Source organism: Oncorhynchus clarkii, chromosome 18, assembly GCF_045791955.1.
Source record: "Oncorhynchus clarkii lewisi isolate Uvic-CL-2024 chromosome 18, UVic_Ocla_1.0, whole genome shotgun sequence".
Classification (NCBI taxonomy): domain Eukaryota; kingdom Metazoa; phylum Chordata; class Actinopteri; order Salmoniformes; family Salmonidae; genus Oncorhynchus; species Oncorhynchus clarkii.
Genome location: NC_092164.1, coordinates 38,608,450 through 38,636,101, shown reverse-complemented (window position 1 = coordinate 38,636,101; position 27,652 = coordinate 38,608,450). Strand labels below are relative to the sequence as shown.

The 27,652-nt window shown below is 45.1% G+C and overlaps 1 protein-coding gene across 1 annotated transcript in view; it reads left to right on the top strand.

The window, feature by feature from the left end:
• The first annotated feature begins 563 nt into the window (after positions 1-563).
• LOC139373438 (sodium/potassium-transporting ATPase subunit alpha-3-like) overlaps positions 564-27,652 on the top strand; it is a 31,702-nt gene continuing 4,613 nt past the window's right edge. The window contains exons 1-16 of the mRNA XM_071113927.1: positions 564-683; positions 987-1,067; positions 14,193-14,324; positions 15,039-15,098; positions 15,242-15,445; positions 16,384-16,497; positions 17,363-17,497; positions 17,855-17,972; positions 19,288-19,556; positions 21,110-21,308; positions 21,733-21,977; positions 22,332-22,524; positions 22,784-23,096; positions 25,838-25,988; positions 26,296-26,464; positions 27,117-27,271. Of these exons, the coding sequence (XP_070970028.1) occupies positions 1,062-1,067; positions 14,193-14,324; positions 15,039-15,098; positions 15,242-15,445; positions 16,384-16,497; positions 17,363-17,497; positions 17,855-17,972; positions 19,288-19,556; positions 21,110-21,308; positions 21,733-21,977; positions 22,332-22,524; positions 22,784-23,096; positions 25,838-25,988; positions 26,296-26,464; positions 27,117-27,271 (2,463 nt within the window). The 5' untranslated portion in view covers positions 564-683; positions 987-1,061. The remainder of the gene's footprint in view (positions 684-986; positions 1,068-14,192; positions 14,325-15,038; positions 15,099-15,241; positions 15,446-16,383; positions 16,498-17,362; positions 17,498-17,854; positions 17,973-19,287; positions 19,557-21,109; positions 21,309-21,732; positions 21,978-22,331; positions 22,525-22,783; positions 23,097-25,837; positions 25,989-26,295; positions 26,465-27,116; positions 27,272-27,652) is intronic.

Genomic DNA, 27,652 nt, shown 5'->3' with positions numbered 1-27,652 from the left:
TAACGTTGGTGTGGAGAGATAAGAGATGCATGGAGACCACAGCTGACAGTGGGGGCTTAGACGGAGGTAATTGAGAGGAACACTACAGTGTAGTAACAGATTGATCATTGGGGAGGGACAGTGCCAGTCTATTAATTTGCTTTCGAAATAGGGATGACATTCTTGAGCATAGCCTTTGTATTTATAGCTGCAGGAGAGACTCCATAATGTCATTGACGTGTTGTGAAGACCATCTCTCAAGAGATAGGAATTTCACGTGTGAGGTAGGCTAACTGTCAAGCAAACTGCTAAGTATGAAAGTATAAACGTTTTCATAGTTGTTAGACAGTTGATCTGTCAAGCATTCTGTCACTTCAATTATTGGCAAATGTTTGACCATCCTGACGCAAAATTGGACTGGTGATCAGTCAATAGTTTTTTTGTAATGCGACCTATTGTGGCGGAGAATGGTCTGTGGTTGGATTATAGTTGCGAGTGCGACTGATTACATAGCGCACTTGCAATAGGTCTGTCCTGCTTTGCGTCTCTATGGGAGTGCCAGTGCATCTCACACACCCACTGGCATTTCTTTCACACACGGAGTGGTGTGGAGAGTGGAGAGGGACGGCAACTGGGCATAGCAGCGGAGGGAGACAGAATCCGAATACCGCTAACCAAGACGCTCGGCTCTTCAATTTGACCTGGTATCATTTTCACGTCATACAGAGCAACGCTTATTGCTAGGATGCTTGTAATTGTATATTACACATAAAACGGCCCCTTTAATTCGTTTTTGTTTGTGTGTGTATGGGAGGGAGGGGAGGCGAATACAACTTGGCATAGGTATTCAATGAAACCTTGCCTTCTCACGTATTCCTATGCCGTTCCTCTTTTAAATGAGATATGATCATTTATTATTAGAGCAAAAGCCAATTGTGTCAGGAAGAAGAGCGTTTGTTCCTCAAATTTGTCGAGTTACAGTTTCCTCTTCTGTTTTTATACTACAGCCTACTATCAACTATTCTGCTTTGAATCCAGCCTAAAACAGTTTCATCTGCTGATACCCGACTGACTGAGCGGAGATGGGGGTAAGAGCTATTTCCATTCTAATTGGTGTGCGTAATAATGAGTTTATGAATGGGTAGCTGTAACCTATGGGGAATGTGTAGCGCACCTTAAAGATAATACATATCATATTAGAATGGCATAGTCCACTATAGTATTTCGATTGCTTGTGATACCATGACAAATTGGTGTGACTTTACTTGCATGACTGTTAAACGTTTGCAGTGTAGCTAGCTATTTGTGTCTATGTTGATTCAATGCAATTGCACGAATTACAGTCCCAATACCTTTAATTACTGTCTATTCTTTCGTTACATTATATTTTCTTGCCATGTCTGTGTTAAATAGCAACATTACTGACATTGTTATAATCTCCTATCTGCCCTGTTTTCCGAATTGCACCCGAACCGATCCGCGACACACTTCCACTCTTCTCCTCTCCAGACGCCAGTCGGTACGTCATAATGGAGTTACCGGGAGAGGGGAATCTGTTGTTTCATTCCCGCTCCAAAATGGACATTAATAACGCTAAACATCTGTAGGCTATCGATGGATCGACCTCGTGCCAAATTGAAAACAAGCTCTTCTCTAAACCCAAATCCCAAATTAGCCGGATGTTTTTTTTTGGCCATTCACTATTTGGATACTATATTCAATTGAATTTGAATGGCACATATAGATCTTGCCAATAAGAATTACAATATTTAGGCTAGGATACCGAATAAAGGCAATGGTGATGCAGTAAGGATGGCGGACAACTTTATCAATCCTCGACATCTCATTAAATCTAAATAGGTCTAATTCCATTACATTATGAGTCTGGTTGTCATCATTTTGTTTCACGTTTTGACCCCTTGCTTTTATTGCACACTGATTGCCTCCGTGATTGTAATTTGGAATTGATGGAGAGGCGACGGGGACAGATTCAGAGGGTGGGTGTGGGATACTAAATGTCGATAGATTATATTTGAATTGACGACCACTTGTTTTATACCCATCCTACAGAGTAATATTTTAACTCGCGGAAGCTGTGAAAGTAGTTGCTTATGGATATACCGAAAGGGAATTAGTGGAGAGGTTCGGTTAGGGTACCAAACGGCGCAGACAGCTGCGTCAAAATGGATGCCCAATTCCCCATTTCGATGTGGGTTAGGGAGGTTGTCGTAGCCTAATAATCAAACATGCCAGTGCATGATTCTAACAGAAAACCTTGCTAATTTCCAGTGGCGATTTTGGCATATAAATCTTGGTGGGGCAAAACAAAATTATGTGGGATGCATGCCAGCAAAGCCACAACACAACACTAAACAATACATTCATTGCACTATACCACTGCTATACCTGGCAATCAGCGGAGCCTTGTCTGGCAACGAAACAGTTCATTCAGCCTCATTTACTGCCTTTTAAAAATCCATAACTGATATGGCTGACTTGCTTAAACAAATGTGGTTTCTACTGACAATTGAGATGTACACGCTATGTCATAAGGGGAAGACAAGCAGATGAGAGGCAATCTGTAATTTTGATTAAGACAGTCATTTTGAAATGTACAGTGACAGAATTCAGAACATGGGCCGTTCTTACAGTGTTCTCCCAGTACACCAAGTCAGAACCGTAGGATAAATAAAGGGGGCATTTAAGCAGACAATGAAAGCTCTTACAATATTCAATGATTACATTTCTCAAAAACTGGTTATAGGCTTCATGTGCACCACTAAGTCAGAACAGTAGGCGAAATTAAAAGGTGAAAATAGAGCAAATTATTGGGTGAAGCTACTAACAACTTACTACACAACATGTATTACTTTCTTAGCTACAGTATACATACAGTTGAAGTCGGAAGTTTACATACACTTAGGTTGGAGTCATTAAAACCCGTTTTTTAACCACTCCACAAATTTCTTGTTAATTAACAAACTATAGTTTTGGCAAGTTGGTTAGGACATCTACTTTGTGCATGACACAAGTAATTTTTCCAACAATTGTTTACAGACAGATTATTTCACTTGTAATTCACAATTCCAATGGGTCAGAAGTTTACATGTATGTATGTAAACTTCCAACTTCAACTGTATCTCCCTAGCATGTTACATAATTTATGCAGCAGCATACAATACATTTTTGGACTCACCTTGTGATGAAGCCACATGGTCCTTTGTGGGCAAATTTTATCATCAAACTTTGTCATCAAAGTCTGACATTTCTCTGGATTTAAGGTGCTTTCAAGACAACTGGGAACTCGAGAGAAAAAAAAGTTGAATCATGATGACGTCAGTGATCTTCAGGTAATAGCTCTAGAAAGAGGGTTCCCAATTTACAATTCTGAGTTGGATGAAAGTTCAAAACGTATTTTCCCAGTCGTAGATTGTTTTTCCAGAGTTCCCAGTTGTTTTGAACTCACTAAAGTCATATTTTGCAGTTCCAAGTTAACAGGGGTTTTGAGCGCGGCATAAATCATGCTTCATTTACAGCATGGCCAATGTTGATGTTTATAATTTTAAACTAGGAAAAGAGACCCTTAATCTAAGACTTGGGACCACACTCCACTGATTCCTTCCAAACCACTCATTGTTGAAGTTGCAATTTCCAACTTGTTGTGTAATGTTTATGTCCAATGGCTGATGAGCACCGATACGTTTTATCTGTAATTTATCTTCCTTATTTCTCTTCATATGACGAGGATTAAAAAGGATTTGCCAGTAGATTGTCAACTTGATTCATGATGATGACTGCTAGCTAAGATTTTGAAAGTATGATGCCAGTCCAAAGCTTCTGTAGATATAACGTGATTTGACGTAATTTCATCTGTGGTCAATGAAATTGAGCCTTTTTGGATGGGCATTTCTAATGTAACTCTATGGCAGCACCCAAGGGGCTTGAATTTTCGAGCTCTACCCTTAGACTTGGCGGTGACGTAGTGTCCCCTTGAGTGACAGAACACTGAGGCAATAATGGCGCCACGCTCCGTATTTTCTGCTGCCTTGCCCCACCACCACGCTAGGAGTGTGGCGCACTGAGCTAGGCTGAAACACCTGCATTTTGGAGCTGCCTTACTCAAGAAAACATAAAAGAAACCATGTTTGTATGCGGCTTTATTAACTCAATGATATATATATATATATTTTTTAAACATTATTTGCAAACAGATATGTGATATGTGTTAATGCCAAAATAACATGAAATACAGGCAAGCCCCCAAAAATTCCCTGCCCCAATGACGGGTCGCCACTGCTCATTTAATTTCTGTCTGACACAGACTGCCAAAATCCTATTGATTAGTTATGGCAAAAATACAAAATGTTCCAATCCATCGTGGTATATCCTGCCTTAAACCAATGATTTCATGGTTTGCGATGAAATATGTTCCGTGCTATCCAAGATCCTTTGGATGTCCCTACCCCATTGAAATTTGAAATGGTTAGGGTTAAGATTGTGGTAAGGGTTAAAGTTAGGGTTAGGGTTTACGCTAGGCATATCCAAAGGATCCTGAATAGCATTGGCCAATGAAATACACAGGCCTTACTCCTTTAGTTGGACCTAATTTGGGGCGACAGTTGATCTCACGGGATGAGTATTAAGGCTATCATCAGTCTACTTGAAATGGTGTCACGCTGTCATGGTCGTAATTCCCGTCGGATAGCCCGGAGAGGGGGACCGCGTGCAACTCAATCATTTTCACACTTCAAACAGGGAGTCTGGCCAGAGTGAGCGGACTAAGGCTAGGATTCGTTGACATACCGCCATGGGGGAATAAAAACGGGGTGGTCAGGTTTATAAATTGTTATAGTTGACACCAAGGCCATTCAAATCAATCAATCGAGGCTGCCCAGGGACAAAATATGGGACTAGGTCAACCATTGAATTAGGCCTTGTGGTGGAGTGGTTCCTGCCGGAGACACTGATTTGAGACGATACCCCATAGAATGAGGGAGGGTACTGACGGAGATGGAGAATGTGGGAGGGAGGAAAGATAGCAGGGAAGTCTCTGTGGTGAGCAGTGGTGGGGAAAGTATCCAATTGTCATACTTGTGTCAAAGTAAAGATTCCTTAAAATAAAATGACTTGAGTTAAAGTAGGCCAGGAAAATACTGCTTGAGTAAAAGTCCAAAAAGTATTTGGTTTTAAATATACTTAAGTACCAAAATTAAATGTAATTGCTAAAATATACTTAAGTATCAAAAGTAAATGTAAAAAGCATTATCACGTTTCAGGTAAGACCCGAATGCAGACTGTGTCGAAGTAACAATGTTTATTACAGCAACAGGGGCAGGCAAATGACAGGTCAAGGCAGACAGGGGTCGATAATCCAGAGTAGTGGGGCAAAGGTACAGGACAGCAGGATCAGGGCGGGCAGAAAAGGGAAAAACAGGGGGAAACGGACAATCAAGAGACAGGAACAGAGGGAAAGACGCTGGTAGACTTGACGAAACAAAATGAACTGGCAACAGACAAACAGAGAACACAGGTATAAATACATAGGGGAAAATGGGCGACACCTGGAGGGGGTGGAGACAAGCACGAAGACAGGTGAAACCGATCAGCCGTGACAAGCATTTAAAATTCCTTATATTAAGCAAACCAGACAGTACCATTTTTTATGTATGTATAGCCAGGGGCACACTCCAACCCTCATCATTTACAAATGAAGCATGTGTGTTTAGTGAGTCCGCCAGAATGACCAGGGATGTTCTTTTGATAGCTGTATGAAATTGGACAATTTTCGTGTCCTGCCAAGCAATCAAAATGTAACGAGTACTTTTGGGTGTCATGGAAAATGTATGGAATATTGCAGTGCTAGCTGTGCCACTAGAGATTCTGGGTTCATGTCCAGGCTCTGTCACAGCCGGCCGTGACCAGGAGACTCATGGGACGGCGCACAGTTGGCCTAGCATCGTCCGGGTTAGCGGAGGGTTTGGCCGGCAGGGATGTCATTGTCCCATCGCGCACTAGCGGCTCCTGAGGCGGGCCGGGCGCAGTGCACGCTGACACGGTCGCCAGGTGTACGGTGTTTCGTCCGACACATTGGTGCGGCTGGCTTCCGGGTTAAGTGGGCATTGTGTCAAGAAGAAGTGCTGCTTGGTTGGGTTGTGTTTCGGGTGACGGACGGCTCTCAACTTTCGCCTATCCCAAGTCCGTGCGGGAGTTGCAGCGATGAGACAAGACTGTAACTACCAATTGGATACCATGAAACTGGGGTGAAAAAGGTGTAAAAAATATATATATATAATAATAAAAAAGATTGATGAGGGAAAAAACTATTGTATCCATTTTAGAATTAGGCTGTAATGTAGAAGGGTCTTGGTCAGCCATTGTTATGATTGATGGCTGAGAAGAAGAGTGACGGCTAGATTATGTCTTCTGTTTTATTTCCTCCATGGCTGCCATTAATGTCCTTGGCTGTGGATGAATAACCAATCCCAGGGCTTCATTGGGAGACTGCTGTGGATGATGGAATGTGTTTGTGTTTAAGTGCATGTACTGTATGTATGTATGTATGTACTGCATGTATGTGTGAGACAGAAGATGTACATTGAGGGGGAGCAGTTCTGCTATATGTATACAGTAATCTGCCGTGACTACTGCATATAGCCTGCCCTTTACAGAGCATTCAGAAAGTATTCAGACCCCTCGACTCTGCCAAATTTTCTTATGTTACAGCCTTATTCTAAAACAGGTTAAATCACTTTTTCCCCTCATCAATCTACACACAATACCCCCTAATGACAAAGCAAAAACTGTTTTTAAGATTTGTTTTTCAAATTGATAAAACATTTAAAACTCATATCACATGTACATAAGTATTCAGACTCTTTATTCAGTACTTTGTTGAAGCACCTTTGGCAGCGATTACAGCCTCGGGTCTTCTTGGGTATGACACTACAAGCTTGGCACACCTGTATTTGGGGAGTTTCTCCCATTCTTCTCTGCAGATCCTCTCAAGCTCTGTCAGGTTCGAAGGGGAGCTTCTCTGCACGGCTATTTTCAGGACTCTCCAGAGATGTTCGATAGGATTCAAGTCCAGGCTCTGGCTGGGCCACTCAAGGAAATTCAGAGACTTGTCCCGAAGCCACTCCTGCGTTGTCTTGGCTGTGTGCTTAGGGTCGTTGTCCTGATGGAAGGTGAACCTCCGCCCCAGTCTGAGGCCCTGCGTGCTCTGGAACAGGTTTTTATCAAGAATCTCTCTGTACTTTGCCTCCGTTCATCTTTCCCTCGATCCTGACGGGTCTTCCAGTCTCTGAAACTGAAAAAAATCCCCACAGCATGATGCTGCCACCACCTTGCTTCACCATAGGGATGGTGCCAGGTTTCCTCCAGATATAACGCTGGGCATTTTGGCCAATAAGTTCAATCTTGGTTTCATCACACCAGAGAATCTAGGTTCTCTTGGTCTGAGAGTCCTTTAGGTGCCTTTTGGCAAACTCCAAGCAGGCTGTTATGTGCATTTTACTGAGGAGTGGCTTTCGTCTGGCCACTACCATAAGGTCTGATTGGTGGAGTGCTGCAGAGATGGTTATCCTTCTGGAAGGTTCTCCCATCTCCACAGAGGAACTCTGGAGCTCTTTCAGAGTGACCATCTGGTTCTTGGTCACGTCCCAGACCAAGGCCCTTCTACCCTGATTGCTCAGTTTGGCAAGGCGGCCAGCTTTAGGAAGAGTCTTGGTGGTTCCAAACTTCTTCCATTTAAGAATAATGGAGGCCACTGTGTTCTTGGGGACCTTCAATGCTGCAGAAATGTTTTTGTACCCTTCCCCAGATCTGTGCATCCACATAATCCTATCTCTGAGCTCTATGGACAATTCCTTCGACCTCATGGCTTGGTTTTTGCTCTGACATGGACTGTCAACTGTGGGACCTTATATAGACAGGTGTGTGACTTTCCAAATCATGTCCAATCAATTGTATTTACCACAGGTGGACTCCAATGATGAATGGAAACAGGATGTTCCTGAGCTCACATTCGAGTCTCATGGCAAAGGGTTTGAATAGTTATGTAAATAAGGTATTTCTGTTTTTACATTTTTGATACATTTGCAAATGTCATAATGTATTGTGTGTAGATTGGTGATTGATTGATTTTAGAATAAGGCTGTAAGGCAACAAAATGTGGAAAAAGTCAAGGGGTCTGAATACTTTCTGAATGCGCTGTATGTAATGTGTAACGTTTCTTGACAGCATCTGCTAAGTTATAGGACCTGTATTGGTTTGTCTCCTCTCTATCAATGTCTGATTTATTGAACTAGTCTGGAATCTGAATAACCTGAGGACAGCCGATAAGCCACATGGTCTCCACTTTGATGAGTACAGCAAGTGTCGTAGTGTGTCCATGATATAGCTCTCATTTGCATTCTCCTCCCCGCCCCTCCTCTGTTGTGATTGGTTGAGCAACACCCATGCCCCAATTGTCAATCCAATAAATCAGTTTCAGTTGTACAACCATTATGCATCAGGTGAATCTATGTTGGTTAAACGTTAGCATGTACTAGAGTCCAACATTTAAGTTTTATGGACATCAAAGTAACACTTTCTGTGTAACCGCACTTTCTGTGTAAAAATCTCAATACAGAATTGTAAGTCATTCTACAGTTAGATTCAGTTAGATTCTGAGATTCTAGATCCCCCCCCCCCCCCCCCCCCCCCCACACACACACACAAAAAAAGTGATGAGATTGCATTCAAAGTTGCTTTCAAATGCAGCGTTGTGTCAAGGCGTTGGTGACGGGGGGGAACTCCTTGTATGTATGAGTCACCAGTGCCAGTAAAGAGGGTGATTATGGGCCGTTGAATAATGCAGTCCTGACATCTCATCTGCGTTGATGGGACCTCTTGTTTCCTGCATGTCTGGTTTCCAACAGCTGTGTGTGTGTGTGTGTGTGTGTGTGTGTGTGTGTGTGTGTGTGTGTGTGTGTGTGTGTGTGTGTGTGTGTGTGTGTGTGTGTGTGTGTGTGTGTGTGTGTGTGTGTGTGTGTGATCCATACTGCTCTAATGTACGTCAGGGATCAGGGACATCCAATAAACCATGTCCTAGTAGTGAAAGGCCGTCATTGATTTCCAAGTTTGGCGAACATGACATCACTTCCTGTCAGAGGTGTGAAGACGGGCTTTTACTGTTTTTCCATCAGGGTAAATAGAACAGCTCGGTGATGCATGAGTTAAAAGGTGGTCAGTTAGATTAATATTTCTTAACAGTCCAGGGATTGGCTGTTGCCAGGAAACCTGGCTCATTTGTGGCCGGGTCTGTCAAGCTCATTCAGTCAATAGTAGCCATTTTGGTCAAACAGTGTGTGTGACCAGTGGGCTTTAGAGATATGAGGTGTCTTTAGGGATCAGTAGAAGTGAATGAGTGAAGTGAAATGCCATTCAACCCATATGCAGCCCCGTCTTAAAGCACAGTCAAACAGCGAGGGCGCTCAAACGTCAAACGTCATACGCTTAACGCAATCACATGCCGAACACGATCAAGTAAACGATGTACTTACATCAATGTATGTCATTTGACGGAAGCCCCTACCCCCCCCACACTGGATGAACCGATCACAGGAGAAAAGAGAGAAGACAGATGGGTGGGCTTCTGGGGAGGGGGCAATGTAGGGATGGATGGATGATGGAGGGGGTGGGGGGGGCGGGTCTCCGGTCAGTGTGCGTCAGTGATTTCTAGGTCGATCCACTGATCGGCGTGTAGTGATGATCTGGTTCTCTGTGGAAGAGAGGTCTGTGGTCTACAGGATGTAGTCTGTGGCAAAGCAAATATTCTAGAGCAGGTCTGCACTGGTACGGAAACTGTACTTCCTCTTTCTTGGGTATCAACACTTGGTTAAACACAGCTTCTGCAACCCCGTGGCCCATTTTCTAGCCTGTGGCATACATTCTGAAATTCAATTTGGCTAAAGGTAAAGTTAACTATATTTCTATGGTTCTTGGATATTACCATTTGTTGTGTAGGAAATTAAAGATTCAACAGCTTTAATCTGCAAACCTGTCGGCTACAAGTACCATAGGCTACTGCTGGTGCATTGGGATAAGGCATTATGCTCAGCCCAAAATCATAGTGTCTGAGACAAGGAGTTCTGATCTAGAATCAGGTCCCACCTTTCAATGTAATCTCATTCATCATGATCTAAAACTGATCCTATATCAGCACTCATACACTGAGAATTTCTTCTTAGAAATTCCTCAGGTCGAGCCTGTACAAAAGTGCAGGCAGTGGTTAGTGCTGAGCAGGGGTCCTTCTAATGAACACGTCGGGCTAGTGTGTGCCTGATTGGAAAGACTCTTGGGCATCAGCCTTGACTGTGAATGGATGTGTAGGCTACACGTGTGTGTGTGTAGTGGGCTGGGAGCAGAGAGGGAATAGCCAATAGAATTGAGCGAGGAAGCATTCAATATCATGAGTGGATGGCTGTATAATCAATTGTCTGTATTGGTGCGTATGTTATGAACGCACAGAATGACTGGGTAAAAATGGATGTGTGTGAATGGGTTAGTAAAATGACTCAGTGACTGGGCTTGTAGTGCTGGATATAGGTTCCAGTCTGAAACCTGTGTTCAAATCCCACCGCTGCCACAAACGGTATGTGGCTTTGAGATGAATCCCAACATGAGAAAGGTTCACACAGCTCAAAGTTTCCCTTGAATCATGCACTCCTTTCAGAACCATTCAGCTCTTCGTGAGCAAGGGAATGAGTGAATACGTGCAAGTGATAGAAGATAGGGGAGAGAGAAAATAGAGTCGAAGGTGAACGCGATTAAGAGAGAGAGTGGTAGAACACCGATAGAATGATAGAAGACGAGAGAGAGAGAGAGAGAGAGGGGGAATAAAAGAGAGTAAGGATTACTATATTGTTCAGTGGGTTTGTCCTATACTCTAGTAAACAGTGGTAATCCCACCTCCTGCTCCAGATTTTCACACTATCCCTCCTTTATGACAGATGGCTTACAATCACATCACTCACGCACGCAAACACACACGGGGACACGCTCACACATAGAGCTTCACAACGACCCAACATCATACTGAATCACATACACACACACTAAATACTTCATATACGAATAAGTAAAGGTACACATACACACACACTGTATACTTTATATACGAATAAGTAAAGGTAGACATACACACACACACTGTATACTTTATATACAAAGAAGTAAAGGTACACATACACACACTAAATACTTCATATACAAATAAGTAAAGGTAGACATACACACACACTGTATACTTCATATACAAATAAGTAAAGGTACACATACACACACTCTTACACCTACCATTACAATAACAGCCATACTTCACAACAACACCTCACACGCAATATGGCCTAGTATCTCGGTCGCTATATCATCTTAATGATTATCAGTCATGGCAAGTGGATTCTAACAGAAACAAGAGCGCAGAATAACAGGATGTTGGTGGTTTAACAGCAAACCATGAGATGTGCTACTTTACCAAAATAGAAAACAAACACAAACCGTTGCCATAGCAAACAAAAGTCTGGATTAAACCTACAGATAAGACCCCTCCCAAATGTCCCTTCTCACCCCCTCCCCTCTGCCTTTTCAAAACTAATTTGAGAGCAACGGGATTTAAGTGGATTATCAGCTGTGGAGGACTCCTGGGGTACTTCCTGGTTTGTGTGTGTTAGATTCTGGGAAACAGAAGCAGATGTAGTAGGAAGATGAACCACCAAAGGCTCCTGTGATGCATATCTTGTAAAATGTCAAGCTGCGGGATTTAGCTCTGATACAATGATTTGGAGTCGTCTCATAGGACAGGTTATATATCCATATCTGCAAGCTTTTGAATCTCTCCCCTGAGTGGCAATGTCTAGTCTTTGATCAAGCGATGCAGACTGTAATTCAGCCATGAAACGTGGTTACCTTGTGGACTGCACAAGATGGATACAATGTGAATGTATCAGGGACGAAACCCAAAGCCCCGCTCATAGTGTGTTTTACTGTCTTACTGCGATTGAATAGAGACCCTAAAGTTGAGACGATACATTGCCACTTGTATGTATTAGGACCATATGGCACTGATAGGCACATACAGTGCATTTGGAAAGCCATGATGTGGTCCAACTCCCCAACCGGCTCGGGGGGCGAAGGTCGAGTCATGCGTCCTCCGAAAACATGACCCGCCAAACCCGGGGCTCGGGGGGCGAAGGTCGAGTCATGCGTCCTCCGAAAACATGACCCGCCAAACCGCGCTTCCTATAACACCCACCCGCTTAACCTGGAAGCCAGTTGCACCGATGTGTCGGAGGAAACACCGTTCAACTGACGACCGAGGTCAGCCTGCTAGGCGCCCGGCCCGCCACAAGGAGTCGCTAGAGTGAGATGAGTCAAGTAAAGACCCCGGCCAAACCCTCCCCTAACCCGGACAATGCTGGGCCAATTGTGCGCCGCCCTGTGAGACTCCCAATCACGGCCGATTGTGATACAGCCCGGGATCGAACCCGGGTCTGTAGTGACGCCTCTAGCACTGCCTTAGAAATCTGTTCGACTCGGGAGGCCCACCATTTAAAAACTATTTTATACATTTGCAAACATTTTTAAAAAACAACTCATTTTGCTTTGTCAGTCTGGGGTATTGTGTGTAGATTGATGAGGGAAAAAAACAATTGAATCAATTTTAGAATAAGGCTGTAATGTAACAAAATGTGGGAAAAGTCAAGGGGTCTGAATACTTTCCAAATACACTGTACAAAGACATAATGTATGTGTGTTTCTTTGAAGAGTGTAACTGCTTGTTTAAATCATTTTGTATGGTATTATTCCATGTTCTATCTGTCTTGGTGGTCATTGTACACTGTGACATTTTCAAACCCATCCATAACAACAACTTTTGGTCATGTAGTGTACAAGAGGCATGTAAACACATACACGCACATATAAGGCACATAGTTTAGTAGGTCTATCATTGACCAAATCTCCTCTCAGGACGTTCTCAGGACTTGCTGTGGTCCGTAGTCTCCCTGATCACCATGGCCCCCTGGAGCCACAGGGCCACTGTCATGCGCTTTCCATAGAAACGACCATGTGAGGTCCCGCTCACTGCTGCCACTGTGGCACTGTACTCTCACAAGGCTCGCATTGTCCACGGAGGAGAGAAAGAGGAAGGGATGTGAAGAGAGTTTGGGAGAGAGAGAGAGAGAGAGAGAGATGAAATGAGAGAAAGACACAGTAAAATAGAGGGTGGGTGTGGAGGGAGGAATTGAGGGAGGGAATGGTAGAGGAAGAAAGCATGTTTGGGTGCCTTTTCATTGGGTAGGAAATCATTAACTCATCACTTACAGTTAAATAGGGAGCTTGAGGCAGTCTTAAGGGAAACGAAGCAGGTGCATACGCATTTACAAAGTTCCCACTTCAAACTTCAATATTTAAAAGAAAAAGCCTTCAAATCAGGTTAACAAAAAAAAGATTTACCGCGAAAGACAACGGGCGGGGTCTACCTGGCACGAATGCAGCCTTTCCCGTTGAGATACCAAGACCGATCTGACAAGAAAATCCCAGAAATGGGTGTTTACCGGGAATACACTTGGTCACTCCTTGGCCCATACCTTGTCTCAATGACAGGAATTCATTTTAATGTTGGGAAACATAAACATTTGGATAGTTTCACTACCTATAGGAGACGCCTAGTAAAGTCGCCGAGTTTTAAACCATAACCCATTGGTCCTGATTAGACAAAACCTTCCATTCTGGACCATGTTATACACACATCCTCCTGGCTGTTATACTTTGATCCTTTTCATGTGAAATATACAAAGCTAGAGTGGAAAATATTTAGGGAGCTTTGCCCAATCGTATAATTACGGCAGCCTTGCACTTCAATCTCTGTCTGCTTGTTTGATTGTGGCCTACACTCAAGTAGCTAACAGTGATATTGTGGGTTATCTGAGTGCATGAATTCCTATGTAATTGTGGCTTTGGCTTGTGGTGCATGTAGGATACCAGCTGGCACCAGGAAGCCCACTTCACTGCCATACTCAAAGTTACTACGGCAGCATTGAGGCATTCACAGCCTAACATGGTGCTTTTAGGATTAGCTGACCCACACCGTGTATTAGCCTAGCCTTTTTCTATGTAAAATATGGACGAGTCAGGGATCTGTGTTCTGAGGACTCTCTTTGTTTGTCTTGCAGTACGGACGGTCAGACAGCTACCGTGTGGCCACCACGACGGAGAAGGATGAGAAGGAGTCCCCCAAGAAGGCGGACTCCAAGGCAGACAAGAAGACCAAGGACATGGAGGAATTGAAGAAGGAAGTTCCCTTGGTATGTGGTGCATCATTCCTACTTCCTGTTTCCTGTCAGTGCACCGTGGGCCTAGAGCAGTGTGTCCTGCGACTGGCACTGGTCCCTGGGATGTTGCTAACTGGTCCCTCAGATGGCTTGCTGAACCCTATTTAGATTCATCTAGGGTGCTAGTTTTAGCCGAATGAGAAAGGACCAAAGCTTGCCGGACACTGGTATAATAACAGTTTGAGAAACACTATCCTAAAGAGCACCCACTGGGCACAGACGTCAATTCAACGTCTATTCCTCGTTGGTTCAACGTCATTTCATTGAAATGACGTGGAAACTACGTTGATTCAACCAGTGTGTTCCCAGTGGGCAGTCTTTATGTATTTTGTTTGGGACAGCGACAAAGTTGTTAATAAATGACTTCTCAGATGTTTGGACAATGGATTTTGACAGCCTGTATTCCTGAAAATCTATTTTATTGTTGGCAGTAAATTCACCTCATGGGTGTCAAGCAAAGGAAATAGTTTTTTTTGTTGTTGGTACGAATAGTAGTCTCTGGCGAGAGGCACTTCCAATTTAAACTAATCCTGTTTGAAGAAGATTTACTCTGTTATGAGGTGTAACAGTATAGGTTCCGTCCCTCTCCTCGTCCCAACCTGTCTCCAGCGTTATTCACAATATATATTTGCAAGAATGTAGTTAAAACTAGAGATTTATTCAATGTTTTCAACTTTTCTCTTTTAGACGGAACACAAGATGTCCATCGAGGAGGTATGCCAGAAGTACTCTACCGACATAGTCCAGGTAAGTTCATCACCTCAAGACTTTCCCCAAAAACCTGTGTTGGGGCTTTTAAAACGAAACATGTTAGAACATTAATGGTAATATCAGTTGTCACACAAAAATATCAGCCAATCCCTTTCCCTCCTCTCTCACCCCCTCTTCAGGGTCTGACCAATGCCAAGGCCGCTGAGTACCTGGCTCGAGACGGCCCCAACGCCCTCACGCCTCCCCCCACCACCCCCGAGTGGGTCAAGTTCTGTCGCCAGCTGTTCGGTGGCTTCTCCATCCTGCTGTGGACCGGCGCCATCCTCTGTTTCCTGGCCTACGCCATCCAGGCCGCCACCGAGGACGAGCCCGCAGGAGACAATGTGAGTGACAGACCCCCCCCACAAAAGGGCCACCATTATCACTTGGCAGGGGACAAATGGATGCAAGGTTATAGATGGCCTTTTGTGTTCAGCTTAATGTAGTGTTTCCAAAACGTAGCATTAGGATTCAACTTGGGAGGTTGTGGCTGATTCTTACTTGGCACTAAAATATTTTGGAAACTCTATGACTTGGTGAACAAGGAAGTGTCTAGTGTCTAGTGTTGAGATGAGTCAGAGTCCCATGTGTTCCTTAGATCCAGCTAAATGGTTCAACCAACCCTAAATGAATGTGAAGTATAGGCACCATCTAAAATGATAAATGGTTAAACAATATTTCTCTCTCTCCTTGCTCTCTGTCTCCAGTTGTACCCGGGTAATACTAAATGAGGCATTTGAATTTCCACGAATTTCATTGAATTTATCAATGATTTATTTCCTATCCTATGTATGTTCCATTAATTCAAAGTCAAATTCAAATTATTCTGCATCCTGTGTAGTATTTCAATTAAAATTCAAGAACTGAATTGGAATTGATCAGCCATTCTCAATTCAATTCTGAATTGACCCCAACCCTGCATGGCATGTGGCATTTTAGATCCAGCCATATAGTTCAACCAAACCTAAACGAATTAAAAAGCTCGCCACCATATTAACATGATCAAACAATGAAGTTATATTTTACCCCAGCAAACAGTGAACGTTCCTGCAACGTTAGGTAACGTTCCTGCAACGTTAGGCAACGTTCCAACGGAGTCCCAGTTTGGTTTTCAGATCACTTTAGCATGACAACATCCCACGAATGCTTTTAAAATGTCCTGGGAAAATGTTATCTGATAAACATTAGTAGAAGGACATAATAGTTGTAAAGAACGTTTGTATCAAATGTTCCAATACTGTTTTTCTTTTTTAACATTGTTTGCTGCGTTCTCTCTCCCCAGTTGTACCTGGGTATCGTTCTCTCGGCTGTCGTCATCATCACCGGCTGTTTCTCCTACTTCCAGGAGGCAAAGAGCTCCAAAATCATGGAGTCCTTCAAGAACATGGTGCCCCAGGTAAACAAACCTCTTCTTAGACCTTTACCACCCTATCCTATTGTCTCCCTACGTTCCCAACCGGTTAGAGCAGGGTTCCTCAACTGGCGGCCAGCAAGCTGAATTTGGCCAGCAGTTGATTTTATTTGCCCCCCCAAGTTTTCTGACCCCAAAAATATATATTTGTTTAACAAAATCGTGACATAAAAGACTCCAAGTGATTTTAATTCTGGAAATGTTTTCCAAAGTATTCCCACACATAGTGTAGAGATATGTGTGATCCTATACAAATGTAAGCAAGGTTTGAGATGATCATGTATTAGTCAAATGTTACAACTGTTTGGGCACCTTGCGTTCAATTTGCAGTGTACAAATGATTTATAATCATGTTCCCGGCCCCCAGACCATCCTCTCGAGAGAAAAAAACGGCCCTGAATCTAGTTGATGATCCCTGACCGTAGGACTCGGTGTCTGTAATACTCATTCCAATCCTATTAGTCTCAATCATATGTGTTTTACAAATGAATAATCCAAACTGTTTTTCTAGATGACAATGGGTGGGGTAGTTGTGGCAGTGACTCAAAATAACCTTTAACCCTAATCCATATGTTCCCCCTCAAAACACACTTAGCCGACATGGTTTTGGCCACTGTAACCAGTGGTTAGTCTATTCTATTCTAGTCTTTGTAAGTGAACATGATGCATATAGTCATTCAGTGGTGAGTTAATAGCTACTCAGACATCGGCTCAAATGTTCAGTCTCTGATAGGTCAGTGATAGCGTGTAGTTGGTTTTACTGTTACCCCAGTGTTACACCTGTATGCATAGTCACTTAATGGTTGGTTTATGGTTTCTACTTCACCATTGGGGTTTCCTCTGTCCACAGCAAGCGCTGGTGATCCGCGAGGGCGAGAAGATGCAGATCAACGCTGAGGAGGTGGTGGCTGGAGACCTGGTGGAGGTGAAGGGTGGAGATAGGATCCCCGCCGACCTCAGGATCGTCTCTGCTCACGGCTGCAAGGTAAACCTACACACACACACACACACACACACACACACCAAAAAAAGTGATTTCCATAAAAAAAATCCTATTTAAAAAACCTAACCCTAATTCTAACCCCTAAGCTTAAAATAACCTTTGGAGAATGTTCCTTGTTTACTTATCCTTGTGGGGACTTTTGAGGATTTCCTGTACCCACGAGGATATTAATACAAACTGATCAATACAAATGGATCACACACACACACACACACACACACACACACACACACACACACACACACACACACACACACACACACACACACACTACACATTTTACATACAAGCTTTTTAAAATTGTAATCAAGTTCCCTGGATTTTGTCCTTCTCCTATAGGTGGATAACTCCTCCCTGACTGGTGAATCAGAACCCCAGAGCAGGTCACCTGACTGTACCCATGACAACCCCCTGGAGACCCGCAATGTCGCTTTCTTCTCCACCAACTGTGTTGAAGGTACGGTCGCCTTGGCAACTGCATTGTCCCCATCCCCCTCTTCCTCTTGGCCCATTTCCTTCTTCTCATCGCCATCATCATCATCCTCATCATCATCATTGTTGTCGTCTTAACCATCATTGCCCCATCACTCTGCATGTCGTCTTTCCATTCCTGTGTTTTCTTTCTGTTTCCTCTTTCTTCTTCTCTTTATCCACCTCTGAGCAGGTTTTAAGGTGGAAAATGCTGGCTGCCATAGCAACAAGGCACCCACCATTTTAACAAGCACCCAACCCAGCGCCCACGCACACTCTGTCTCGCTCTCCTTCTTTCTTTCACCTCTCCCTTCCTCCCTTCTTCTTTGAATTCCCCGGCTGCCCCCTTTCCCTTCCCATCTGCCCACAGCGCTTCGTCTTTGAGAACACTCCATCTGGTGTCAATATTAGCTTAGCGTCCACTTATGGCTCAGTGGTCTAATGGAAGTGTCAATAGAGGAGGAATGGCGAAGATTCAGCCAGTTCAGCTTTGACCTGCGGTAAGCGACAACTGCATAGCGTATATTTGTTTTTGTTTTAAGGCGACGTCGGAGGCGTAACTGCGTTGGAGCAACGTAATCCACACCTCGTTTCGGCTCGTATAAATACTTCTTTGTTTTGTTGACTGATTTTTCTCAATTTGAGTGTCATTGTTTTTTTATAGAGCCTACACTTTCTCTTTGGAAACTTCTAAAAGCGAGTGGGATGGCTGTGGCTTCGTGACGATGACCGCGAGAGCAGCCGCTCACCGATTTGACAGCTCCAACGCAGTTACACCTCCAACATTGCCTAAACAAAAAAAACGATGATATGGAATGCAATTGTCGGTTACGGCAGGTTAACGCTGATCTGATTGACTCTAGGCCTTAGTTGTCTGATGAAGCTAAGGCCAGGCACTGGTTACCTGTAGGCCCCAAATATACTAAAGAACTAGGATTTATTTCATAGAATGGTATATGCCGCCCCCATGTGGTCAGAACAGTGTATGGCACCTGCATTGGTGGCGATAAGAAATACTTACGTGGCATTTCAGTAAAGAACACTTCAGCAGTTCAGTATTATAATTTTTTTGAATGATTACTTTCGGGACATTTACTATGAGGGAGTGATACAAAAAAATGAGTATTAAAAACATTTGATTTGCTCTTTGAGTTTTTCCTCAAAGTGCTTTTCGCTGAATGGGGGTAACTCAACATTTTACACATGGCACCACAAGTGGTATTCCAAATCTTTGACAATACACCAATATAACATGCAAGTAAAGTCATCTAACGTCCGTCTCTTCTCCCCACCGTCACCAGGCACGGCGCGTGGCATCGTGGTGTGCACCGGCGACCGTACCGTCATGGGCCGTATCGCCACCCTCACCTCCGGCCTGGAGTCGGGCAAGACCCCCATCGCCAAGGAGATCGAGCACTTCATCCACCTGATCACAGGCGTGGCCGTGTTCCTGGGCATCACCTTCTTCATCCTGGCCGTCTGCCTGGGCTACACCTGGCTGGAGGCCGTCATCTTCCTCATCGGCATCATCGTGGCCAACGTGCCCGAGGGCCTGCTGGCTACTGTCACTGTGAGGGGATATTTTGGTGGATTTTAGTGTCGTGTTGTGTGGTGTGGTGGACGGGGTTGCGAGGGGAAGTTGGGGGGGGGTAGTGAAGAGTGGACTGTGTGTTTGTCTGTGTTCTTCTTTTTCCTCTGTGTCGGTGTCTTGTGCTGTACCTCTGTGTCTGTCTGTCTGTCTCTTACTCTGTGTGTTATATCTCTGCGCTAATATTTCCATGTGTTCCAGTATCGCTGCGTGGTTATCCGTCTGTCTGTAATAATAGAGGCGCTTGTGTCTTCTTTGATGGTTGTGGTGGTGTATCTCTCTTCTCTCTCTTCTCTCTCTCTCTTCTCTCTCTCTCTCTTTTCTCTCTCTTCTCTCTCTCTTCTCTCTCTTCTCTCTTCTCTCTCTCTCTTCTCTCTCTCTCTTCTCTCTCTCTTTTCTCCCTCTCTCTTCTCTCTCTCTCTTCTCTCTTCTCTCTCTCTTCTCTCTTCTCCCTCTCTTCTCTCTCTCTCTTCTCTATTCTCTCTCTCTTCTCTCTCTTTTCTCTCTCTCTCTTCTCTCTCTCTCTTCTCTCTTCTCTCTCCCTTCTCTCTCCACAGCCCTTTGATTTCTGTGTACCTGTATCTCTCTCTCTTCTTCTCTCTTCTTCCCTCTTTGTGTCTGTGTCTCTTTTTCAGGCTCACTCTACACCTGCGTCATTCAGTGTCAGTGACTCCCCCCGGTCAGTTGTCTTCTATGACAACTGTTAAGAGAGACTGATAAATGCTAGGCTCGTGTTCATGTAAATGCTGGGCTGTTGCCACTCTCGCTGCTTGGCTAGTAGCCTGTATGGCCCATGATACGTTTTGCCATTTTGAAAGTCGCATGAAACACTCTGCGCCTGCCTTTCACTGCTTTTTACTCTGTGCTTGGCTTTCCTTCTCTTTCTTTCTATCCTTCTGCATTTCCCTTCTGGGCTGTGAAATATACTGTAGTATTTGTTTGGCTCTAGTGCATTTTACTGTAATGGGGAGCGGGGGGTGTGGAATGACGGGGGTTTGTACAACTCCAGGTCTCAAGGGTAAGTGTGTAGTTATCTTGTATTGGTTGGTCATGGGTTTTTTCTCTGCAGATGCAAGTCAGTCGTTGATTGGTTTGAGGGTCTAGGGCGTCTGCACCTGGAGTTGTGCACCCCATGTTTTCACTTTCATGATTCGGTACTAATCTATTTGTTACTTTCTTCCAACCCTGTCTTCTTTTCGCAATCTCTGTTGCTTTCTCTCTCTCTCTTTTCTCTTTCCTTTCTCTGTCTCTCTTTTCTCTCTCATTTCTCTCTCTCTCTTTTCTCTCTCCTTTCTCTGTCTCTTTTCTCTCTCATTTCTCTCTCTCTCTTTTCTCTCTCATTTCTCTCTCTCTTTTCTCTCTCCTTTCTCTCTCTCTTTTCTCTCATTTCTCTCTCTCTCTTTTCTCCTTTCTCTGTCTCTCTCTTTTCTCTCTCATTTCTCTCTCTCTCTTTTCTCTCTCATTTCTCTCTCTCTCTTGTCTCTCTCTTTTCTCTCTCCTTTCTCTGTCTCTCTTCTTCTTCTTCTCTCTCTCAGGTGTGTCTGACCCTGACCGCTAAGCGTATGGCTCGTAAGAACTGCCTGGTGAAGAACCTTGAGGCTGTGGAGACCCTGGGCTCCACCTCCACCATCTGCTCTGATAAGACTGGCACCCTGACCCAGAACAGGATGACCGTGGCCCACATGTGGTTTGACAACCAGATCCACGAGGCCGACACCACTGAGGACCAGTCTGGTAGGAGAGATGGGTTTAAGTTCACTGAACTCGTTGTTTATGTTCTTTACTATATAACATCAAAGTCAATACATCTTATTGTGATCACAGTTATTCATATGGTGGCACCAGTTTAGGTGATTTAGATAGTCTTGTAGTCGCTGGAATGAGATACAATTTTGCAAACCAGCAAAATGTGGTTTGCAGGCCTGATGTGGCACCCGAGTCAGAAGTTTCAGACCACTGTGTTAGGGAATAACTAGGCCATCAAAGATTGGCCTGATGTTGTTTGTAACATCTTGTATCAAAGGATTTGCATGTTCTTTGATGGTAGTACGTGTATTCATGCAGGCCTTGATGAAGGCTTCAGGGCTGCCTGTGAGCACAGGAATGCAACAACCATGTGTCTGCCACTAACAACTCTTCCTCCCTCTCTTCTCCCCAGGCGCCTCTTTCGACAAGAGCTCAGAGACGTGGTTGGGGCTGGCGCGCGTGGCGGCCCTGTGTAACCGGGCACAGTTCAAAGCGGCTCAGGACCAGCTGCCCATCCTGAAGAGGGACGTGGCGGGCGACGCCTCCGAGTCCGCGCTGCTGAAATGTATCGAGCTGTCCTGCGGCAGCGTCAGGCAGATGAGGGAGAAGAACAAGAAGGTGGCCGAGATCCCCTTCAACTCCACCAACAAGTACCAGGTGAGGGACCAATATGGAGAGCAAGTGCGCACCCTGGATCCCTGGTGGCTGCATGTATCAAATTGTCTCAGAGTAGGAGTGCTGATCTAGGATCAGGTTACACCTATCCGTGTGATCTCATTCGCTGTGTTATAAAAGGCAAAAGCGACCCTGAATCAGCTGGATACACACGGCTCTAGGTCTAGATGTGGGTCCGACCCTGATCGTACCTGGGTCCGGGTTAGGGTCGAAGCTCGGGTCAGGGAAAACACGTTTTTTTGAAATCCTTATATTAACAGTTTGTGTAAGGACTTTGTATAAGAGGTTGAACAACAAGTGTGTGATTGTGCTCCACCCCTTGCCCCTCCCCCCCAGCTCTCTGTGCATGAGACGGAGGACGAGAACGACAACCGCTACCTGCTGGTGATGAAGGGAGCGCCAGAGAGGATCCTGGACCGCTGCTCCTCCATCTTGATCCAGGGCAAGGAGCAGCCCATGGACGAGGAGATGAAGGAGGCCTTCCAGAACGCCTACATGGAGCTGGGAGGACTGGGGGAAAGAGTACTCGGTGAGACAGGAGGGAGAGAGGACAGAGGAGGGATGAGGCAGGGAGTCCTGGGTCAACAAGAGGGTGGGAGAGAGGTGTAGGAAGTCCCAGGGCGCTTGCACGGAGCCGGGAGGACTAGGAGGGAGAGTACTCGGGTAAGAGAGGGGGAGGGAGGGATGAGAAGAGGGAAGAGGGTAAGAAATGGGAACCTAAAGAGGCCTTTCAGAATGCATACACAAATACTGACAATAATACCAATTCTAATACTGTCCCTCCCCAGGCTTCTGCCACCTGCTAATGCCCGAGGACCAGTACCCCAAGGGCTTTGCCTTCGACTGTGACGACGTCAACTTCACCACAGAGAGCCTGTGCTTCGTGGGCCTCATGTCCATGATTGACCCTCCCCGTGCCGCCGTGCCCGACGCCGTGGGAAAATGTCGCTCCGCTGGCATCAAAGTCATCATGGTGACCGGCGATCATCCAATCACAGCCAAGGCTATCGCCAAGGGCGTGGGCATCATCTCCGAGGGCAACGAGACCGTGGAGGACATCGCCTCTCGCCTCAATATCCCTGTCAGCCAGGTCAATCCCAGGTAAGGAGTGTGTGTGTGTGTGTGTGTGTGTGTGTGTGTGTGTGTGTGTGTGTGTGTATGAGCATACTTTATCTATCTTGCTTTCACACATATATACAGTGAGTGGACACCACATTAGGAACACCTGCTCTTTCCATGACATAGACTAACAGGTGAATCCAGGTGAAAGCTGTGCTCCCTTATTGATGCTACTTGTTAAATCCACTTCAATCAGTGTAGATGAAGGGGAGGAGACAGGTTTAAGAAGGATTTTTAAGCCCTGTGACAATTGAGTCCTGGATTGTGCATGTGTGCCGTTCACGGGCAAGACAGAAGATTTCAGTGACTGTTAACGGGGTATGGTAGTCGGTGCCAGGCACTCCGGTTTGTGTCAAGAACTGCAACGCTGCTGGGTTTTTCACACTCAACACTTTCCCGTGTGTATCAAGAATGGCCCACCACCCAAAGGACTTCCAGACAACTTGACACAACTGTGGGAAGCGTTGGAGTCAACATGGGCCAGCATCCCTGTGGAACGCTTTCAACACCTTGTCCAGATAAATTGAGGCTGTTCGGAGGGCAAAAGGGGGTGCCACTCAATATTAGGAAGGTGTTCCTAATGTTTTGTACGCTCAGTGTACTTTACCAAGCACTCAGTCAGTCAGATAGTCAGCCAGTCGCACCCAATTACTGGCATAAGCGTATGAACTACAAACCTTCTGCAGTTCTGTGTGTGTCTGTCTCAGTGATACCAACTGTACTCTCACTCAAATCAAATCAAATTTATTTGTCACATACACATGGTTAGCAGATGTTAATGCGAGTGTAGCGGAATGCTTGTGCTTCTAGTTCTGACAATGTAGTAATAACCAACGAGTAATCTAACCTAACAATTCCACAACTACCTTATACACACAAGTGTAAAGGGATAAATAATATGTACATAAAGATATATGAATGAGTGATGGTACAGAACGGCATAGGCAAGATGCAGTAGATGGCATCGAGTACAGTATATACGTATGAGATGAGTAATGTAGGGTATGTAAACAAAGTGGCATAGTTTAAAGTGGGTAGTGATACATGTATTACATAAAGATGCAGTAGATGATATAGAGTACAGTATATACATATACATATGAGATGAGTAATGTAGGGTATGTAAACATTATATGAAGTAGCATTGTTTAAAGTGGCTAGTGATATATTTTACATCAATTTCCATCAATTCCCATTATTAAAGTGGCGGGAGTTGAGTCAGTGTGTTGGCAGCAGCCACTCAATGTTAGTGGTGGCTGTTTAACAGTCTGATGGCCATGAGATAGAAGCTGTTTTTCAGTCTCTCGGTCCCTGATTTGATGCACCTGTACTGACCTCGCCTTCTGGATTATAGCGGGGTGAACAGGCAGTGGCTCGGGTGGTTGTTGTCCTTGATGATCTTTATGGCCTTCCTGTGACATCGGGTGGTGTAGGTGTCCTGGAGTGCAGGTAGTTTGCCCCCGGTGATGCGTTGTGCAGACCTCACTACCCTCTGGAGAGCCTTACAGTTGTGGGGGGAGCAGTTGCCGTACCAGGCGGTGATACAGCCCGACAGGATGCTCTCGATTGTGCATCTGTAGAAGTTTGTGAGTGCTTTTGATGACAAGCCAAATTTCTTCAGCCTCCTGAGGTTGAAGAGGCGCTGCTGCGCCTTCTCCACGATGCTGTCTGTGTGGGTGGACCAATTCAGTTTGTCTGTGATGTGTACGCCGAGGAACTTAAAACTTACTACCCTCTCCACTACTGTCCCATCGATGTGGATAGGGGGGTGTTCCCTCTGCTGTTTCCTGAAGTCCACAATCATCTCCTTAGTTTTGTTGACGTTGAGTGTGAGGTTATTTTCCTGACACCACACTCCGAGGGCCCTCACCTCCTCCCTGTAGGCCGTCTCGTCGTTGTTGGTAATCAAGCCTACCACTGTAGTGTCGTCCGCAAACTTGATGATTGAGTTGGAGGCGTGCATGGCCACGCAGTCGTGGGTGAACAGGGAGTACAGGAGAGGGCTCAGAACGCACCCTTGTGGGGCCCCAGTGTTGAGGATCAGCGGGGTGGAGATGTTGTTACCTACCCTCACCACCTGGGGCCGGCCCGTCAGGAAGTCCAGTACCCAGTTGCACAGGGCGGGGTCGAGACCCAGGGTCTCGAGCTTGATGACGAGTTTGGAGGGTACTATGGTGTTAAATGCTGAGCTTTAGTCGATGAACAGCATTCTCACATAGGTATTCCTCTTGTCCAGATGGGTTAGGGCAGTGTGCAGTGTGGTTGAGATTGCATCGTCTGTGGACCTATTTGGGCGGTAAGCAAATTGGAGTGGGTCTAGGGTGTCAGGTAGGGTGGAGGTGATATGGTCCTTGACTAGTCTCTCAAAGCACTTCATGATGACGGAAGTGAGTGCTACGGGGCGGTAGTCGTTTTGCGACTCTACTTTGTCTCTATACTGACGCTTAGCTTGTTTGATTGCCTTGCGGAGGGAATAGCTACACTGTTTGTATTCGGTCATGTTTCCGGTCACCTTGCCCTGGTTAAAAGCAGTAGTTCGCGCTTTCATTTTCACGCGAATGCTGCCATCAATCCACGGTTTCTGGTTTTGGAATGTTTTAATCGTTGCTATGGGAACAACATCTTCAATGTACTTTCTAATGAACTCGCTCACCGAATCAGCGTATTCGTCAATGTTGTTGTTGGACGCAGTGTTTTCCTGTGTGTGTGTGTGTGCGTTCCAGGGATGCCAAGGCGTGTGTGATCCACGGGACCGACCTGAAGGATTTGTCTCAGGACCAGATGGATGACATCCTGAGGAACCACACTGAGATTGTGTTCGCCAGGACCTCCCCCCAGCAGAAACTCATCATCGTGGAGGGCTGCCAGAGACAGGTGAGGGGCGCACGCACACACACACACGCACGCGCACACACGCACACACACGCACACAGAGACAGTCATGCAATGTGCACACACACACACACACACACATACACACATACACACAGAGACAGTCATGCAATGTGCACACACACACACACACAACCAGACACGTCTGGCTTCCTTGACATGAAAGGACTTTGAAGTGTAGAAATCTGAAGAAACAGATTCTCCACGACAGATTCTCATACAGTAGTAGGTAGAATTTGAAGTCTTTTTCTAGGAGGCTTTTAACAATTTTCACTAACCTGTCTTTCAGGGTGCCATCGTGGCTGTGACTGGTGATGGTGTGAACGACTCTCCCGCCCTGAAGAAGGCTGACATCGGCGTCGCCATGGGGATCTCCGGCTCAGACGTGTCCAAACAAGCCGCTGACATGATCCTGCTGGACGACAACTTTGCCTCCATTGTCACCGGAGTGGAAGAGGGTGAGGGACAGAGGGAGAGGGGGAGGGAGGGAGGGAAGGAGTGAGGAAAGAAGGGAAGGAGGGAGGGAAAATGAGGGAAAGAAGCAGGGAGGAGAAAGGTAGGAGGGAAAGACGTATACAGATGCAGGATCTTAATTTGATCACACTGTTGCAGGAGAACTTTTCTGCAGCGCAAGAAATGAAAAATTGAAATTTATTCTAGATTTTTTTTTTTTAAGGCTTCTGAAGTTTGTAATTTCCACGTTGAAATGCCAGACTTGATTTTCCCTTACGAGAAATGTACCAACCCCTACAAAGATGCCCATTAATTATAATCCACACAATAATTCACATTTCCTGTTGCTGCAGGATTATTTTCCTGCTGTAGCAAACTGGCTCAAATTAAAATCCCACATCTGTATGCAGGATGAAACTGAAGGAGAGAACGGGGGTGGTGTGAACGACAGGTAGGAGGAAGAGAGTAAGAAAGGTCAGCGAGAGTAGAGAAGGAGACCAGACAAGAGAGGTAATGGCATATTTAGAGACAAAAGGAAAGCTGCTGTTTGGAAAGGTAACCTTATCTGCATGATGAGCCTTGTTGTATGAAAATAAGACGTCTAATGATGTCGTCCTGGGCTAGCCTATACAAGCTTTTCCTCTTGTGACCCTCCAGGACGTCTGATCTTTGACAACCTGAAGAAGTCCATTGCCTACACCCTGACCAGTAACATCCCTGAGATCACCCCCTTCCTCTTCTTCATCCTGGTCAACATCCCACTGCCCCTAGGGACCATCACCATCCTCTGCATCGACCTGGGAACTGACATGGTGACACACACACACACCCACACATGCATGGCACATACATACACACACACTCAGGCAAATTGTAGTTTGTTCAATTTATACAATTTCAAATCAAATCAACTTGCATTCATCACATGCCCCTGAATACAACAGGTGAAGTAGTGAAATGCTTACTTACCAACTATGCAGTTTTAAGAAAGTACCCCCCAAAAAGTAAGAGATCAGAATAACAAATAATTAGTTAAAGAGCCGCGGTAAACAACAATAGCGGGGCTTTATACAGGGTATTACGGTACAGAGTCAATGTGGAGGCTATATACAGGGTATTACGGTACAGAGTCAATGTGGAGGTTATATACAGGGTATTACGGTACAGAGTCAATGTGGAGGCTATATACAGGG